Source organism: Passer montanus, unplaced genomic scaffold, assembly GCF_014805655.1.
Source record: "Passer montanus isolate IOZ18808 unplaced genomic scaffold, ASM1480565v1 scaffold17, whole genome shotgun sequence".
In the NCBI taxonomy this organism is placed as follows: Eukaryota; Metazoa; Chordata; class Aves; order Passeriformes; family Passeridae; genus Passer; species Passer montanus.
Window position 1 is genome coordinate 13,757,433 of NW_024364270.1, and position 16,961 is coordinate 13,774,393.

The 16,961-nt window shown below is 38.5% G+C and overlaps 2 protein-coding genes across 5 annotated transcripts in view; both read left to right on the plus strand.

Moving 5' to 3' along the window:
- Nucleotides 1–16,284, plus strand: part of NR1H4 (nuclear receptor subfamily 1 group H member 4) — a 36,371-nt gene extending 20,087 nt beyond the window's left edge. For all 3 annotated transcript variants that reach the window (XM_039704201.1, XM_039704203.1, XM_039704202.1), the window contains exons 5-10: nucleotides 2,672–2,805; nucleotides 3,326–3,424; nucleotides 3,980–4,079; nucleotides 5,349–5,495; nucleotides 14,229–14,342; nucleotides 15,430–16,284. In XM_039704201.1, coding sequence (XP_039560135.1) covers nucleotides 2,672–2,805; nucleotides 3,326–3,424; nucleotides 3,980–4,079; nucleotides 5,349–5,495; nucleotides 14,229–14,342; nucleotides 15,430–15,668 — 833 coding nt within the window. In that variant the 3' untranslated portion in view covers nucleotides 15,669–16,284. The remainder of the gene's footprint in view (nucleotides 1–2,671; nucleotides 2,806–3,325; nucleotides 3,425–3,979; nucleotides 4,080–5,348; nucleotides 5,496–14,228; nucleotides 14,343–15,429) is intronic.
- Nucleotides 16,285–16,789: 505 nt separating this feature from the next.
- GAS2L3 (growth arrest specific 2 like 3) overlaps nucleotides 16,790–16,961 on the plus strand; it is a 17,372-nt gene continuing 17,200 nt past the window's right edge. Inside the window, exon 1 of one of the 2 annotated variants that reach the window (XM_039704209.1) lies at nucleotides 16,790–16,853. The gene's annotated coding sequence lies outside the window, so the exon portion shown is untranslated. The remainder of the gene's footprint in view (nucleotides 16,854–16,961) is intronic. The other variant, XM_039704207.1, reaches the window with a different exon arrangement.

Sequence of the window (16,961 nt, forward strand, 5' to 3'; positions counted from 1 at the left end):
TGAAATCAATTTAGGTTCATACAGGAAATTAATCTACTTGGAATTTTTAATATATTTCTATCCTTCAATCTGATGAGAAGATGCTGTAGTAACTGTTGGTTATATGAGAAACAATAAGCTCCATCAATATTTCGAAGGTGTTGCCAGCATAATGTAATTAATCTTTCATTCTGCAAATTGAACAGGCTGCAAAGATCCTGAGATAGGACATATTCTTGTGCAATACATAAATATATGAGCAGACCCCACTTTAATGGAAGAATTCAATGCACCCTGCATTGTCAGAGGAAAATAATTCCCCTGTGGATCTCACCCATGATCCATTGCTTCAAAATTTTGAGGATTCAAAATAGCTTGAGTCACTCAATGCAGCAAAAACCCAACTGAAAAAAACCAGGTCAGTGTAAATAATACTGACTGGGACCACATGAAACTTTTATGCTGGGCTATCATTTTCACAAGCTGGCATACAGGAAATAAAAGCCAGTGGGTGCTGCTGCCATTTGACTCTCTCTCTGCAATGGAAACACGGGGTATCTTGTGTTGCTCATGATTTAACCATAAGTGTGCTCTAATGCACTGCAATGAGGATGTTTGGCAAGGCACAATTTAATGGCTTTAAAGTAGGAGTGTGTAGTATAATTGCTTTTAGTTCAAGGCAATCTAGGACAGTAAATCATGAAACTTCTAGTAGTGTAGGGCATTTATTTGAAAAAAATGTGACTAGGAAATAAAATGTTACCTTGAACTTTGTTTCACTTACTCATTTTGTAGGATTGTAATTGCAAGCTCTGTGGATTCTTTTTTCCCTCTGAACAAGGAGCTAAAGTATTATAAATATTTATGGCACAGCTACTCAACAATCTTTCTCCTGCCCTTTATGTGCAAACTACAGACAGACCAAAATTACTACCCATCAATTTCAGTCATTTGCTGTCATTTGGATCTAAACTACAAGTTTCTTGGGTGAAATGTCTACCTAGGGAAGACCCAGGTTCTGCCACTCTTCTTGGAATTTAATACCCATTGAAATTTAGCTATCTCTGAGCTAAAAAGTGATGTCCTGTCTCACACACAAGTTTTTCAGATTACTTAAATGGAGCCAGAACAAGATATCAAGGTAATACTTAGTAGCAAGAAGCATGAGAAAAATCTTAATGCTTAAGGGAAATATAAAGCAAATTTTCCCTCAGAAAGCAATAGACCAGATCTTAAACTGGTGGAAAACAGCACAAGCCCATTAACAGCACCAAAGGATGCACTGAATAATTTAGAAAAAGAAATCTGTGGTGCTGTGTGGCACCACAAATTACATGGCTCAATACCAATTATTATCTCTATCATTCCTATCCCCTCCTTTCAAGGTATTCTTTTCAGGTCTTATTTTAATCATGTAAATTTCCTCTTCTCTCAGCAGTTCAGGTAGGTCATTTTATATAGGGCTTAAACAGGAAATTAAAAACGTTCACAACGAGATACACTGGTTTCATGGTATCTTCCTCCACATCATATACTCACTGAATGAGCCTCTTTTCCTGCTCTGCATTTTTAAAGGTGAAAGAAAGAAAAGAAAGAAAGAAAGAAAGAAAGAAAGAAAGAAAGAAAGAAAGAAAGAAAGAAAGAAAGAAAGAAAGAAAGATCCTGTGCTTAAAATAAATAGGTTTATTTTTAGATGAATACTTAGGTGTTTACTTTTTCATTTGTGATTTCTGACTGTCTTCCACAGATTGTGTATGGTAGCTATTGTTCCTTTCTTTTGTTAGAACAAGAAAATTGGTAGTTTTTAGGACATCCAAACAAGGATACTTCCTGGTTCAAAGTACTGAAATGTAGTCTAGAACAAAAAAAAAAAAAAAAAATCCCATACCACAAATTCAAAAATCCTTTTTTTTGCAAGTGAAAATCAGGGCTTTATGCCCTCCTCTAATACAATGAAAAACAAAATATCAAGACCCGCTGGGTTACTTCTTAAATACATTTTAAAGGTACTTTTGCCAGTCTGAGTTACTTCTGAGTTTATGTTTTCAGCTGTTGGTCTACCTGTGTAGTGAGGCAGTAAAAGCTAAAGCCTGGGAATCCCCTCTTCTGTGTGGGCTTTCTTTCCAAAGATTCTGCACAACATACCTAATATTGCTTATGGATTATTGAAAATATCCAATGCCCTTCATGTAAGAACAGCTGCACCTCCATCACTGTTTTGGATCAGAGCAAAACAGCATTATTTCAATGACAGTCTTCCAGTTGCCACTATTTACTGCATTTTGGTTCAGGTCTTGGAGCAGAGGAAAGGCTTTTCTCTTCTATAAAACTGAACCAATGGCACAATCCAGTACATTCCCATCACTAATGGGCTTTTTGCCTGTAAGAACAGATTAGACCTGGTCCAAAGCAAGACCCCTGACATGCTCAGTGTGTGGATTCTGGGTTAGCAGAACGAGCTGTTGAGCTGTTTTGCTCTGCAGATAAGCTCCATGTGGGGTGGACTACTCACAGTGTGTGCCTAGCTTGTCTCAGTAGACTCACACCCAAAGATAATGACACGTTCAGGAGATGATCTGCACAGGTAAGAGGGCTCTTGGTGTAAAGGGCATTCATGGGCATGTCTATGTACCTCTTCAGTGCCTCAGGCATATATAAATCCAATTGCTTTGTGTTGCATTTTGTGTCCCAGGTCTCTTAACAGAGATACAGTGCAAGTCAAAAAGGCTACGGAAAAATGTGAAGCAGCCCCCAGATCAGACAGTCAGTGAAGACAACGAAGGCCATGATGTGAAACAAGTAACTTCTACAACTAAAATATATAGGGTAAGAGAATTCTTATAATAGTTCATTGCTGGTGATGTGATTTTTGTTAAATGCATCTAGTACAGTGAATAAAGAGTATTGAAACCCCTCTGGAGCTACCAGATTAAAACTTTATCTTCCACTAAGTCAAGGAAATAGAAATACCTTGAGTGTACAGGTTGTAGTTATATTTTTAGTCAAAACACTGTAATGTATCTGTAAGATCTATGCAGTATTTTTTTCTATGGTACATATATCACATACATTGACGTGTGATATTAAAACTTGAACTTACCTAGTTATTTGCTAAGTATTTCCTTATTTCTGATAATTAACCACACAAACCTACGCAGTTTAAAAACATTATACACCTGTCTTCTGTGCACTTCTGTAAAAGCCTCAGTGACAAGCAAACCTCTTATCTCCCTGGTCTCCAAATGGTGAAAAATGGATGTATAGCTTTTGCCTAAAGCAAGAGATGCTACATCATTACTATGACTGCGTTTCATGATGGGCTTTTTTTTTTTTTTTGCCAGTATAGGAGAAGGTAGAACTTACCCCAGAGCAGCAGAAACTTCTTGATTATATTATGGATTCATACAGCAAACAACAAATACCCCAGGAGGTGTCAAAAAAACTAGTAAGTATACTGATAAATTAATTTTTGAAACACTGATAATGAAGCTGAGGATTACAAGGCAAAAAATATTTATAGTCAGCATAAGTAGGTGTACTTGGTAGAGCAAACTGTGGGCTTACACTTTAGGCATGCTGAAAGTGGGACAGAATCTCTCCCATTCAGTCAAAAATTAGACCAAATCTTTATGAAACTTAAATGTTAAGAAAAATCTTTCAACTCTAGAATAAGACTCTTGTGATCAAATCTAACCTTTGCTGATTGGAGCTTTGTTTTTTCCTTTGTCAATGTAGGCACTGATTTGAGTTTGACTTGCTGTCAAGCTTCCTTTCCTGTAAAGACACCATCCTGGAATCTTGAAAATATTTTCTAGAGTAAAAGACACTGTCTACTTCTTATGCTGTCTTCCAGAATACTTGGTTTTGACAAATTGGAGACAAATTACAGTGTTTGGCAGAACTCTTGCCTGGTCCAGTTTAATAGTTCTTGTATTTTATGCTCCTAAATAGGAATTGCCAGGGAAAATTAACAGACTTTGTTTGGTTTGATTTTCAACAGCTGAACGAAGAATTCAGTGCTGAAGGAAATTTTCTGATTTTAACAGAAATGGCCACCAGTCACGTGCAGGTTCTTGTGGAATTCACAAAAAAACTACCAGGTATATCCAGTGTGTTGGAGAAAATTTTGTTATTGCAAAGCTTAGGTGCCTTTCTGTTGCCTTTTGGAAAGCTTTGTGTATATTTTAAAGACTATTTAAAAATGCCTGATCTTTCTACACACTGTTTAGATATTGTATAAAAAAAGGTGCTTTGTGCTCAGAAGAATAGTAGACTGAACAATCCAAACTCTGCTACTCCCTGATTTGGCACCCTTTAGCTATTGACACAGAAAATGCTCAGAGAAAGGATTGTGTCTGTAGAGATTTTATTTTTATATATTGCTGCAGTGCCAAATAGTCTGCCTCTAAATTACCACTATCACTTGCTAGACTTTACTTTATTCCTTTTGCTGCCTTTCTAGCAATGCCTCTAGGTTATAACACCCACTGACTTGTGTGAGTCCCACACAAGAACTTTTCTCTAATTGGTGGCACCAATATCTATGGTCCTTGCATGGTGTGTTACGGACAAGTGCTGAAAATCTGAGTTTATTCTTTGCTGCCTTTCTAGCTATGCCTCTAGGTTACAACACCCACTGAATTGTGAGTCCCACACAAGAACTTTCTCTAATTGCTGGCACCAATATCTATGGTCCTTGCATGGTGTGTTACGGACAAGTGCTGAAAATCTGAGTTTATTAGAATTTTTTAAACTCTCAAGTTCATGTTACCTCAAGACTGAACACTGGGCATGTGGTAGGCATCTTTGAATAAGGAAGGAGCATGGTAAAACTGAAAGCAGCATGGCAGTGGGAAAGGAGTGTAGAGAGTTCAGGTGGAAACATGACAGAAGATACCATGGAGCAGCATCAGGTTAGACAAAATTCTCGCTATTGGTTACACAACACCACATTTTGCTTATCCTCAAAAAGTACCATGAACACTGAAATACGTGTATAATCCTCATAAACTTTGGGGAGGTTCAAATCAGTGTCATGTGCTGAAGTCCAGGTTGGAATGTCTGCAGTACTTAGCAAGCCTACGGACACCAACATCGAGGTTATGCAGATGTGTGGCACCTTACATGCAGGAATTTCAGGACAGAAAAAGTGGGAACTGTTTCTTTTGCTGTCTGATTTGTCTCTAATGTGTCCTCAGGCTTCCAAACCCTTGATCATCCAGGTTGGAAGGTCTGCAGTACTTAGCAAGCCTACGGACACCAACATCGAGGTTATGCAGATGTGTGGCACCTTACATGCAGGAATTTCAGGACAGAAAAAGTGGGAACTGTTTCTTTTGCTGTCTGATTTGTCTCTAATGTGTCCTCAGGCTTCCAAACCCTTGATCATGAAGACCAGATTGCTTTGCTGAAGGGCTCAGCAGTAGAAGCCATGTTCCTCCGCTCAGCTGAGATCTTCAGCAGGAAACTTCCCACAGGACACACTGTCCTTCTAGAAGAAAGAATTCGCAACAGTGGTAGGTGTCTTGTTCAATGAGGCAAAACCAAACCACACCATTCCACTTCTGTGTCACTGTTTGGCCCTTGGGAAGCTGGTAAGATTCTTTAGTAGCATTGAGATAGATTTATCTGAATGGTCTTTAAATTAACTAGAATAAATCTAACTGAGCCTTGAGTCTAAAGTTCATAAGGTAAAGGACTCTTTACAAGTACATTGCAACTAGTATCAATAATGCTACATCAAATAAACCTAGTGCATGTCTCCCGGGATAAGCATGAAAGAATGATGAAGAACTGTTACCATTTCAAATTGTTCACATAAAGTATTGGTAATTATGCTTTTAAAGACAATCTGTATAAGAAGAAAAAAAAAGATTTTAGGATGTTACTGAAGATGACTGAAGGCAAGCACCTATTCTTAGGGTTGTTCTGGTAAAATTGAATCACACTGAACAAAGTGCACAGAAGAATTATAAATACAGAATGTTCTCAGTATGTTTTTGCTTCTTAAGGTCCATTGAAAGCTCAGTGCCTCTGATAAGTTCAACTGGTTCTAGATATAAATCGTAATAATTATGAAAAGCCAAATGGGGGTAGATGTTGTTTGTTCCTTAGAGCAGAAGTTGTGTTGTACATTATTATGCATTCTTTGTGCTCTACCAATGCAATAGTGAATGTTTTGCCTTTTTCCGTATTGATCAGCAAGCTTTATCCAACCTTCAGATACCTAGCAATTAATATTCAAAGGGATCAACAATCCTGAATAGGAGAGTCAGTCTTTAGATTCTGCCTTCTGACTTTCCTTTTTAAGGATCAGAAGGAGAAGAGACAGAAGAACATGTAACTCAATATTAGTCATGGGAATGGGCTTGAACTCAGTTCAGAAAGTACTACTGATGTAAGCAAAATTAAGCCAATACCTACATATTTAATTCACTGGAAAGGAGTCAGAAAACTTGATAATAATTCACTACCTGAACATATATATTTATTTTGGCTTAGCACACATTTATAATTAGTAATTTTTCATATTTCTTTCATTTTCATTGATTATAAGAGGGTACTATTTCATGGACTGGAAACAGTGACTTCTAGAGTGATATGAATAGCTTCTGGTCCAGGTTCTGCAGGCAAAGTATGCCAAGAAGGCCAGATATATTTCCTGGAAACTGTAATGGGTTGTCACAGATCCAAATGTCTTCATTAAGAGATTTTTTTGCTGGATTATAACCCACATTTTTGATAAAAATAGGTTTTGGATAAATGAATCCATATGGCAACATGATTACTGAAAGCTTCTCTTCTATAATCTGTACAATGAGTATGAAGCTTCTTTGTTCAGAGTATCAATTGTTCATTAAAAAAAACACCTAAAAGCAAGAAATACTTTAATCCAGAACATTGCATAAACCCTTATGTCATACCAATAATTTTTCTCAGTCACAATTTTAAAATATTCTGTTAATTTTCTGCAGCTATTGAATCCAGATGAGATACAATATTATATTTTACAAGTTTGTGCTTGACTTTATGATAATAAAACTGGCTGGAATACTACATTGTATCCTGCCTTAGTATTATTTACCTGTCATGTTGCAGATTAAAAAAACCACCACATTTTGTGTAGAACAATTAAAAAAAAAATTTGTGTAGAAATTTCAAGACAAGTAACAAATGTGGTATATTTCCTGCAATTCTTTTTTTTTTTTTCTGTGGGGAAAAACTCCAGGGTAAATTAAAAGCAAATTCTTAGACCAAAAACCCGGGTTGAATAGCTCCCAAGAAATGAAACACAATAACTTCTTAAACCTCTGTGTGTGTGTATAAATACAAACATGTATCTTGCTCTTGGAAGAAGCTTTCTAAAGCATCTTCCCTCAAGCCAGGATCAAGTTAAAGACATGAGAGGAAATTCTGATGTTAGAACTTCCCCCTCCATGTATTACAAAAGAATAATGTATTATCCAGCTTACTGCTGCTGACTGCATTTTTTCCTTCTATTAATAGCCAGAATAAAATAAATAATATATTTTATTTCTCTGCTTAGTGCAAATTAAAACCTACTTTAAAAGATTTTTCTTTGCTGCATTTAATGGGGCTGTGACAATAAAAAAAGCAGCTTGTAAATCTTTGCATTTCTAGTTTAATTACTGCTACTGGACCGATTTAACTTTTAAATAAATGAAACTTTGAAATAGTTTTAAAATATCTACTACAGAAAAGCTTATTTTTGTGGTTTAAATCCTCATTATTTTCATGTGTCAAAGTTTAAACAAAATGATAGAAAGGCATCCAAATTCTTCTGTTATCATTGTTTACCCATAGAGCTTTCAGTGTTATTTCAATAATATGTAATATAAATTATAGCAAAATAAAATATTACAAAAATTCAATAATACAAATATTCAATATTGCAGATATTAAATACTATGCAGTTCACACCTCTGAATGTCATAGAACTCAACACCAGGGCTCCAAGTTTCGTAGTAGCCTGTACCAAATGTGACAGAGCAGAAATGTAAACAATCGATTCCAGTCTTAACCAGTAAGGACAAATGCTACTAAAAGCTGTAGCTGCCCATTATCATGTTATAGACTGGTCCAAGAGACAAGAGTCCAAGGCCAGAAGAGATTAAACCCCTCTTTTTCCCTGTGCCTTGCTGGAAAACAAACAAATAAACACAAAACCAAAAAAGGCTAAATGCAGCAAACTGAAATATACAAGGACAACAGAGAGCATCAAAAGAAAGTCAGTGTTGGCTGAGTGGAAGTTTGAAAATCAAGTTTATAGGTAACAAATGAAAAAAATAGCATCAGGACTATTTATGGCTCCTAGTGAGGTCCTAAACATTGTCATGCCAGCAGCCATAAATTATTGCTGTTAGTCAGAATTTCTGTCTGTATATTTTTAGGTACAGACTAATGTCTAAATATCACAGAAGTTCTATTGTCAAGCTTTGATGCCTGTATCCATAAAATCAGAGAGCGTGGTGGTGATTCTGCCTAAAAGTCACAAGCTGTCCAGACTTCTGTCACCTGCCACCATGTGCACTTTGAAGCTGCTCTCATCTATTAATATTTATGTATTCTCTGGTCTGATTGTATGGAATGTTTGGGGGTTTTTGCCTGATAAAGAAGTTAGAGATCTGGTGGTGATGACCTTTGAGCATTATCAGCATTCATTTTCATTCTCATGCTGATGAGGTGTATTTTTATTTCTCAGCTTGTGCATATTGCTCAAGTCCTGCTGCACCTCAGAGACTGCCTCTGTTGGAGCCCTGATGGTCTTTCTCCATAAGCTGTTAGGAAAATTCTCGCATTAGGTGCTCCTGTGACTGAAATGCTCTCCTACACACCCTAATATTGAGACTTAATGAGAAATACTGACTTTTAAAATTTAATATTACTGAGATTTGTTGCCATTTACTCATCTTATTTGATGCTTCACTATGCATATAGCATATTGAGATTGACTCATTCTGTAAAAGGCTGACATTCTAGTAATTTAATGCTTGGTGGTTTTCTGTTATTTCAAAAGCAACTTCTCCCAATTATTGAGCAGTACACTATTTTTAAAATACAGAGCTGAGATACAGAAATTTTTCTCTGTCAGGATTTGTAGTTTTGCTAAAGATACCAGGTTTCAGTAGTCATGAAAAGATAGAGATTTTTATTTTGTCACTTTACAGAGCAGTTCTAGGAATTTGAGTATTGGGAAATAAAATACTGATATTGACAGAAAGGGAAGATTTTTAAGTTGGCAGCAGGACCTCTGACATTGTGAAACACACTGTTGTCTTCCTGGATGGGTTACAGGTGCTGAAGTACACTCAGATCCAAAGAAAAAAAAAGAAATAGCCGCACTTTCAAAGCGTTGGCAAGAGGCCACCTTTTGCCATTGAATGTGGGATACAAAGTTCCCTCTGATTTGGATAAGAGGCTCCTGCAACCAAAAGTAAAGTTTGGTATTGAAACATAGATACCTAATAACTTCCATTGCCCTTGTCTTTTATAATTTGGTTATTAGTACTGAGCAAGGGTGGTACTTCAAACCCCCTTGTGCTCGGGTGTGTGCAGAGAAACAAAATGATCTTCACTGATGTGTCCAAAGTGTCTCCAAATGGTCATGTGCATCCTTGTGGAAGGAGACACATCATCCTGTGACTCAATGCAAAACTGGCACACTGCCCAAAACATTTAGAAATTTAGACCCCTCTAAATTGCAAAGTATACAAAAGAGCTTTTCTGTTCACACACTGTTCCTGCACAATCTGCCATGCCGAGTCATCCAGTTCTAGGTACCTGAAGCACAATTAAAGTCCCAAAAATGATTTAAATCATATCTACATGATAGATCTATACCCACGAAAGCAAAAACAAATGTCAGGAACCCAATCTCTTTTCTTCTGCATAAGTGTGTTTCTTCAGGCCAAAAATCATTTTCAGACTCTGCCTATGAAGACTAGCTCAAGGCAGTGCAGATGCTGCTACTGTGCGCTAGACCACATTTCTCTCTTGACTGCAGGCACGCAGGCCATTGCTAAAGGAGGGTGTGTGGAAAGGTCATTTGCACCTTCCTTAGAGGCTTGGGTCTTTTTAGGGTTTTTTTTTTGTTGTTGTTTGTTTGTTTGGTTGGGATTTTTTGCGGGTTTTTTTGCATTTTTTTGGGGGTTTTTGGTTGGTTTTTTAAACTAAGGTTTCTTTGCTTGCAATTATGACTTAAGAGAGGTCCTATGGATTGCTTTAAAGATGATGGGGTTTTGGTACTTGGTTGTGAGTTCTGCTCAACACATGCTAAGTCTCTTTTAAGTTGGCCATTTAACCCCTACAAGGTAACAGCAGCCAGAAAAGAATGTGCCCATGCTCTGGTGTGTCTTCTCTCCTGGCTAGATTTTCTCCTGATTTGGCACTCAGCATCACAGGGGTGAATTTGGTTAGTGTTTAAAGCACCATTTATGCATTTGAATAGCTCAGAAGGGAGAGCTAATAAGCAGCATGAAAAACAGTTTTGGTAGATGGAATAATGTGAAAGATAAAATGTAAGTTTGTGAGTAATTAGAATATTTTATTTGCATAAAGCAGCTACTAATATACCCTTGGTTTCATATTCACTAATGTTTCAATGTTTATCAAGAAAAAATGATCTCTATCTATATTAATAACACAGTGTTAGTTACTGTTAATTAGCATTTACTCTCAAGCTTTCTTCTTGCAATAGATTAATTATTCAGTTTTGCAAAACGGCCAAAATAGAAGAGAGAATGCTGTCTCAAAAAGCTGGCACCACTGACTTGATACCACAGTAAACACACATATTCCAGGATTATGTTAAACAGATAATTATTCATGGCCTGCAACTGCAAACCTTATGATATCAGTATCAGTCATCTCACTTTTAAAGAGTAATCATAGCAACAAAACTCTAAAAAAGACAAGGTCTAAAGTAATGCTGTGCCTTGAACTACAGAGGGGGATGAACTTGTGCAAGTAAGAGATGTTGAGTGAATAATGTTCATATGTTTAAATCTGCTCTAGTTTGATGCTGCAAAGCTGCACTCAGAAAAGCTTGTATTTCCCACTGATCACACTTGGGTTTACAGCCAGACAGGCATGCACATAACAAAATAATCAAACAATCTGCAGCATCTTCTGCAGGTGGCTGAGGTGGGTGAGGTAGGAATTTGTGTAACGCAGAAAGATGCCCAATGACATATGAAGGATAAGCATGTTCTTACTGCATAAAACAAGGTTTTTGAAACCTTTTTGAAGAAAGTTAGGAAGGAGGCACCATTATCAGTAACCAGGAAGCTCTGTCTGCTTGACAGCACTGTGCAGGGCTCTCATCTGATCTAAATATAGAAGGTAAGGCAGAACTAACTTTTCTGTTCTGAGTGAGGCCAGAAATATAATTTCATTTATTTGATTTTTTTCACTTTTTTCCAAGCTATAACTTGTAGTAATGACTTTGGGAAAATCAAGTAACACTTCTTTTCTAGCCTTTCCAGTCACAAGCACCAAATCACCTTTAATTCTTGTTCTGATAATCTGAAGTGGCAACATCTCATACAGTAGCTAGGAAAAAAAAAGTAAGAACTATAAACATCTGTTTCCTGTGTTTCCTGGATGTTTTTTTTTTTTCTTTTTCTTTCTGTTGGAGCTTATTAACTGCAAACCGAAGCGTTTACAATCACATTAGAAAACAGCTCCCTCTTGTGACAGAAAAGCAATTTGTGCAACGTGTATGCAAGATGATGAAGTAATAGCAGGGAAACTCCAGCATAAGTGGGGTGACAGCAAAACTGCTAAGAGAAAATATTCTATTATCCTAGTTCCAAAACTGCTTATTTTTCACGGATTTTTTTCCTAATTGTCTTGTGACATATATCAGTTAAAGAATTTGAAGTTCTGTTCTCCCTAGGAAAAGTGGTAAATCACTTGCATTGCTCAAACATCCCTTTATAATTCCCTTTCATCTCTATGGTTTTGTTTTATTTCTCTGTTTGCAGTACACTAATAAAGAGTTCTCTGCAGTAATTTCATTTGCTTTCACATCTATACTCTTGTTTTGCTTCACCCTTCCATAGTTAATATTAGATTAGAAGCTCTCTGGGCAGGGATTGTTTCACAGACATTGTTTGGAGCAGTGAGAACGTGAATTTAGGTCTTCACTAGCTTTTCTATATCCTGTTTTCTAGCACCATTTTCATCCTACTTCTGCTATACAGACAATAGGATTTGAGGAGTGTGGGGCCACCAAAAGCAATAAATTAATCCAGATGAAAGCTAGCCTGACCTTCAAAAGAAAAAAGAGAAAACCCCTTCAAATTATGAATATGAGAAACAAATAATGGGAGTCAGTCACAGCGCACTTCCTACCATTTCTTGTTTCCTGTCAAGATGATTGTGCCCAGCGGCACAATACCTTGCACAGAGACTTCTAAAAATATCAACTTTGTCTCAGACTTTTCTTATGTTGTTGCTGAGCTGCTCATTTCCATGAAAGGAATTCTTTTGCTCTGCTTTAGTGCCCAACTTTTCGCTTCTTTTTTTTCTACTTTCATGCAAACTTTAAAACTTTGGTGTTCTGTACATATGTGCTACTTACATATTATAAGGAACCTTGGCATTTAAAACCACCCAAGAGGGAGATAGGTGGTTCCCCAAAAGTTAGCAATAACAGGTATTCAAAATTTTAAGTAGTTAATGCTGATGACTAACAACATAAGCCTGGCAGCACATTAGATGCTATGACTATTGTTTGCTGTGTCAGAAGGGCCAGCTGTGTTACCAACTTCTACAGGACGAGCTGACCTACATCACACATATCCCTTTAATTTACTTAGACTCAGTAGTATTGAACTCATTATGGAAACAAGATTTGTGGCTTGTAAACTGAAGTGAACATAGGTTGCCCATGTCATGTGTTTAAACACATGACTCAGCCATGAAATAAACCACACCCTACAAGACCATTCCTTCACTGTTGGGACAAATAACTATTCCACCACTGCTTGAAGTAAATTCACTGTCACAGCAAAATGTGACTGTTTCATAGTTGAGTCAAGTGACTTCATGTTTCCTTTCTTTAAGTTCCACATGCTGAGTTTCAGTTTGAATTTTGCCTACTGGGGGCACTCCAAACCTCACTAGTCTGGACTTCAGCTTGGTGTTGTACACAACACTCAAACCTGCATTAATTCACATGGTTTCCAAAGGAAGTTAAGTTATAAAGATTTCTCCTAGAACAGCTCCAAATTAAGATTAAATCTACAAGAGATCCTACGGCCCTCATCTGTGGGAACCAAGGAGCTTTCCATCCTTTCAGCCAAGGAAGGCCAAAAGGTTCTTGCTGCAGAACCACAGATTTGGATGTCTACACTGCTTCAGAGCTGCAAGCAGCTGCTGTCAATAGTTTCATGTCTGCTCTGAGTGACTCACATATCATTTAAAAGAGGAATAATTTTGATATCACAGAACTTCTCTTTTACACCAAAGAGCAGGATGGAGTACATCTGTAATTTAAGGCTAACTAAGAACATTGTGACCTGATGACAAAGTCAGCAAGAAGAAGTCCCATTGACATGCCTTAGTTTGGAAACCCCAAAGGCTTCTGCTGATGGTGAGAGAATCACATGATCCTATTCTTAAATAGGCCTGGAGTTTAGCTATTTTTGGCTCTGTATTTTATAACACATTGTTTTATGCTTTAAGGTAGAAGTAGTTGCAAGCAAGCTGATCTTGGACTACAGGTAATCCTAGACCTAACGAAAGTTTCAGGCTACATAAAAGGAGTAATTAAGTGTCTTTATGGAGACAACTGAAGCAACTGCCCAAGGCAGTTTGCTGTAGAGTTGGGCTGGAATTAAACCATACACCCTGAGAGGTTTCCACATAACTAATGCAGAGACAGGAAACACAGGGTCTGCTTCACAAAGAGGATTATCAGCAGACAAGGAAACCACCTGTGAGACTTGTCCTGAAGAGCCAGATGGACTGCAGAGTGAAATGAATTGTTTGAAAAAAAGACTTTGAAACCACGCAAAAAGAAATTGCCAGTGTTTGCCTGTGTCTAGTTTGCTCTGGAAAACAAGGATATGCTTTTGTAACTAATTGTCTTGCATCATGATTTCTGTAGTAGATTTCTCCCACCAAGACAGTGAATATGAAATATGAAATAATTGCTGTGTAGCAAGAAACCAGAGTGCTTCAATAATTAAGACATACTATAACTATTTTTTTCATTCTCACAGGTATCTCAGATGAATTCATAACTCCCATGTTTAATTTCTATAAAAGCATTGGAGAGCTGAAGATGACACAGGAAGAATATGCACTGCTCACAGCCATAGTTATCCTGTCTCCAGGTAACTTTCTTCTCATCCAGAATTAAATATTAGTGGTTCTGGAAAGAAAGCATGAGGAGCAGACGTGAGATTTGTAAAAACTTAGATTCCACATGGAGCAAGTGAATGTGCATGCTCATTCTGTTTATTCAGTTGTTAAACCAGAAAACAAGCACAGAAATACAAACTCCAAATGTCCTGCTGCACCATTTGGTTTTGAATACAAGGAAGAAACTGTTTAAATAACATGCTTTTAAAAATTACGGGTATCTCTTCACTGCTTAGCAAAACAGGCTTCTTCCTTCAGAAAACCCCAGATGTGGCTAAATGCACATCACCACTAACTACTGTGGAATGCCACATATTTTAAAGGGAAATTGGGAAACGCTATAACTTAGAATAACTTAGAGTATGGCAATGAAAGTCTTCAGACTTTATTGGGAGATCTCCAAACCAAAAAGATCTTCAGGTTTCATGAAAGATGGGAAGGTGAAGCATTTCCATCACTCTTTGAGTAAGTGTGTCTCAGGACATTTTTTTTTTTTACACCAAAAATCCCATCCTTCTCTTCTTCTCCCAATCCAAGTATCCAAACACATGTTTCCATATGAACAAAATAAAAATACAAATATTTTCTAACAAGGAAATTTAATCTGAGGATGAAGATGCTTGATTTCACCCTGGTGACCTGCTTTTACACTCCTGTCTTCTGGCTAAATTCCCCAGGAGTACTACACCTCCAAGAACTTAGGGTATTACTTAGTTTTTGCAATGCATTGCATGACATACTCTGGTGCAGAATCACATGGAGAGACGATGATAGAACTCCAGTGAAACTTTGCAGAGTTAAAACACTTCAGTTTTTGAGAAGGTTAAAAGTTTTCTCTAGCTAGAAGTGAGAAGGTTACATGAAAACCCTTCAAGCAAAAACACAGCATTAAACACTTTATTTCATATTAATTTGAAATAAATATTCTTTGTATAGTATGAACATCAGTGCCCAGTGTAAATATTTGAACATTTTTATATTAACTTATCAGTGTAAATATTTGCAATGTATAAGAGCATATATTTGCTAATCACTTCTTCTCTTTAAAACCATAATCAGATCGACAATACATAAAGGACAGAGATTCTGTGGAAAGGCTTCAAGAACCTCTGCTGGATATCCTACAAAAAGTCTGCAAGCTTCACCACCCAGATAACCCTCAACACTTTGCATGTCTTCTGGGCCGTCTCACAGAATTACGGACATTTAACCATCATCACGCAGAGATGCTGATGTCATGGAGAGTGAATGATCACAAATTCACACCTCTTCTCTGTGAGATCTGGGATGTGCAGTGATGGATACTTCTTTATTTTATTTTAGGAGAAATATCTTTTTAAAGGACCACATAGCACTTATTTTCATAAAGAAGTTCCCACGGTGCATGATATTTTCTTTACTGCATTTTTATAGAAACATGCCATGGATTCATAAAAGTCATTTTGTTCACTAGACACAGAATATTGTATAGCTGTCAGATCCTCACACGTGAGTATAACTTTTTCTGTATTTATATCCTCTAACCAGAAAGAGCCCACCAGCTCTTCAGAGGAACCCAATTAATTCCTGCTGCAATTAAGCTGATTGCAGTAACTGTTCCTCTGTAAAGAAATGGGGAAATGCAAGTTTCCATTCATAATTTTTCATTGCAGTGTTTTTTTTTTCTTTACCTCTGACAAAGAATATATTCCAGATAGTTACAGTAATAAACCAGCTGAAATGGTTAATGTCATAGTCATTTGCTGTTCAACTCTGAAATGTGTTCACGTTAAGGTGTGCAAGATGTTATTTCTTCACAAGATGAAAAATTATGTAATGGAGGAAAACCACATACACACAAAAACAGTTTTAATGATATAACATGTAACTTGAATTGCATTATTATTTCGAAGTAAAAATTATAGAGTATCTTTACTTTGTGAAAGTGTGTCACAGGTTATTTTACTTTATTACTTTGATTGCTGGTGCTTAATGGCTTTCAAAAATACCACCAGCAGCATCCCTGGGACAGGTAAGCGTGCCTGGTGCTGGGCACGGAGCTGCGGATGCGGCCGGGGGCTGCAGGCAGGGTGGGGGGACTCTTCGTGCCGGGCTCCGCTCCCGGCCACGCGAGCCCCGGCGGCGGGGACAGCGCTGTGCCGAGCGCTGCGGCCAGAACGCCGGCGGCCCTTCGGCCCCCAGCGCCCGGGACGTGCTCCAGCCCGGGGGCCGTGTCCCAGCCCGGAGGTGATGCCCCAGCCCGGAGGTGATGTCCCAGCCCGGGGGCCGTGTCCCAGCCCGGGGCCGCAGCCCGGGAGCGGGGCGGTGCGGCGGCTCCGGGCCAGGTGCGGCGGGCACGGCCCCGCCCCCGGCGCCGATTGGCGCTTTCGAAAGGAGCGGCCGGCGCGGCGGCGCCCGCGGCGCCGTGAGGGCACGGCCCGGCACAGCACAGCACAGCACGGGGCAGGACGGCACGGCACGGCAGAGCACGGCACGGCAGAGCGGTGGGTGTGACAGCAGCCGCACCGGGGGGTGGCAGTGGCCCGGCCGCGGTCCCGGCCCGCGGGGGAGGCGCGGGGCGGCTGAGGAGCAGCGGTCCCGGCCCCGGCGCG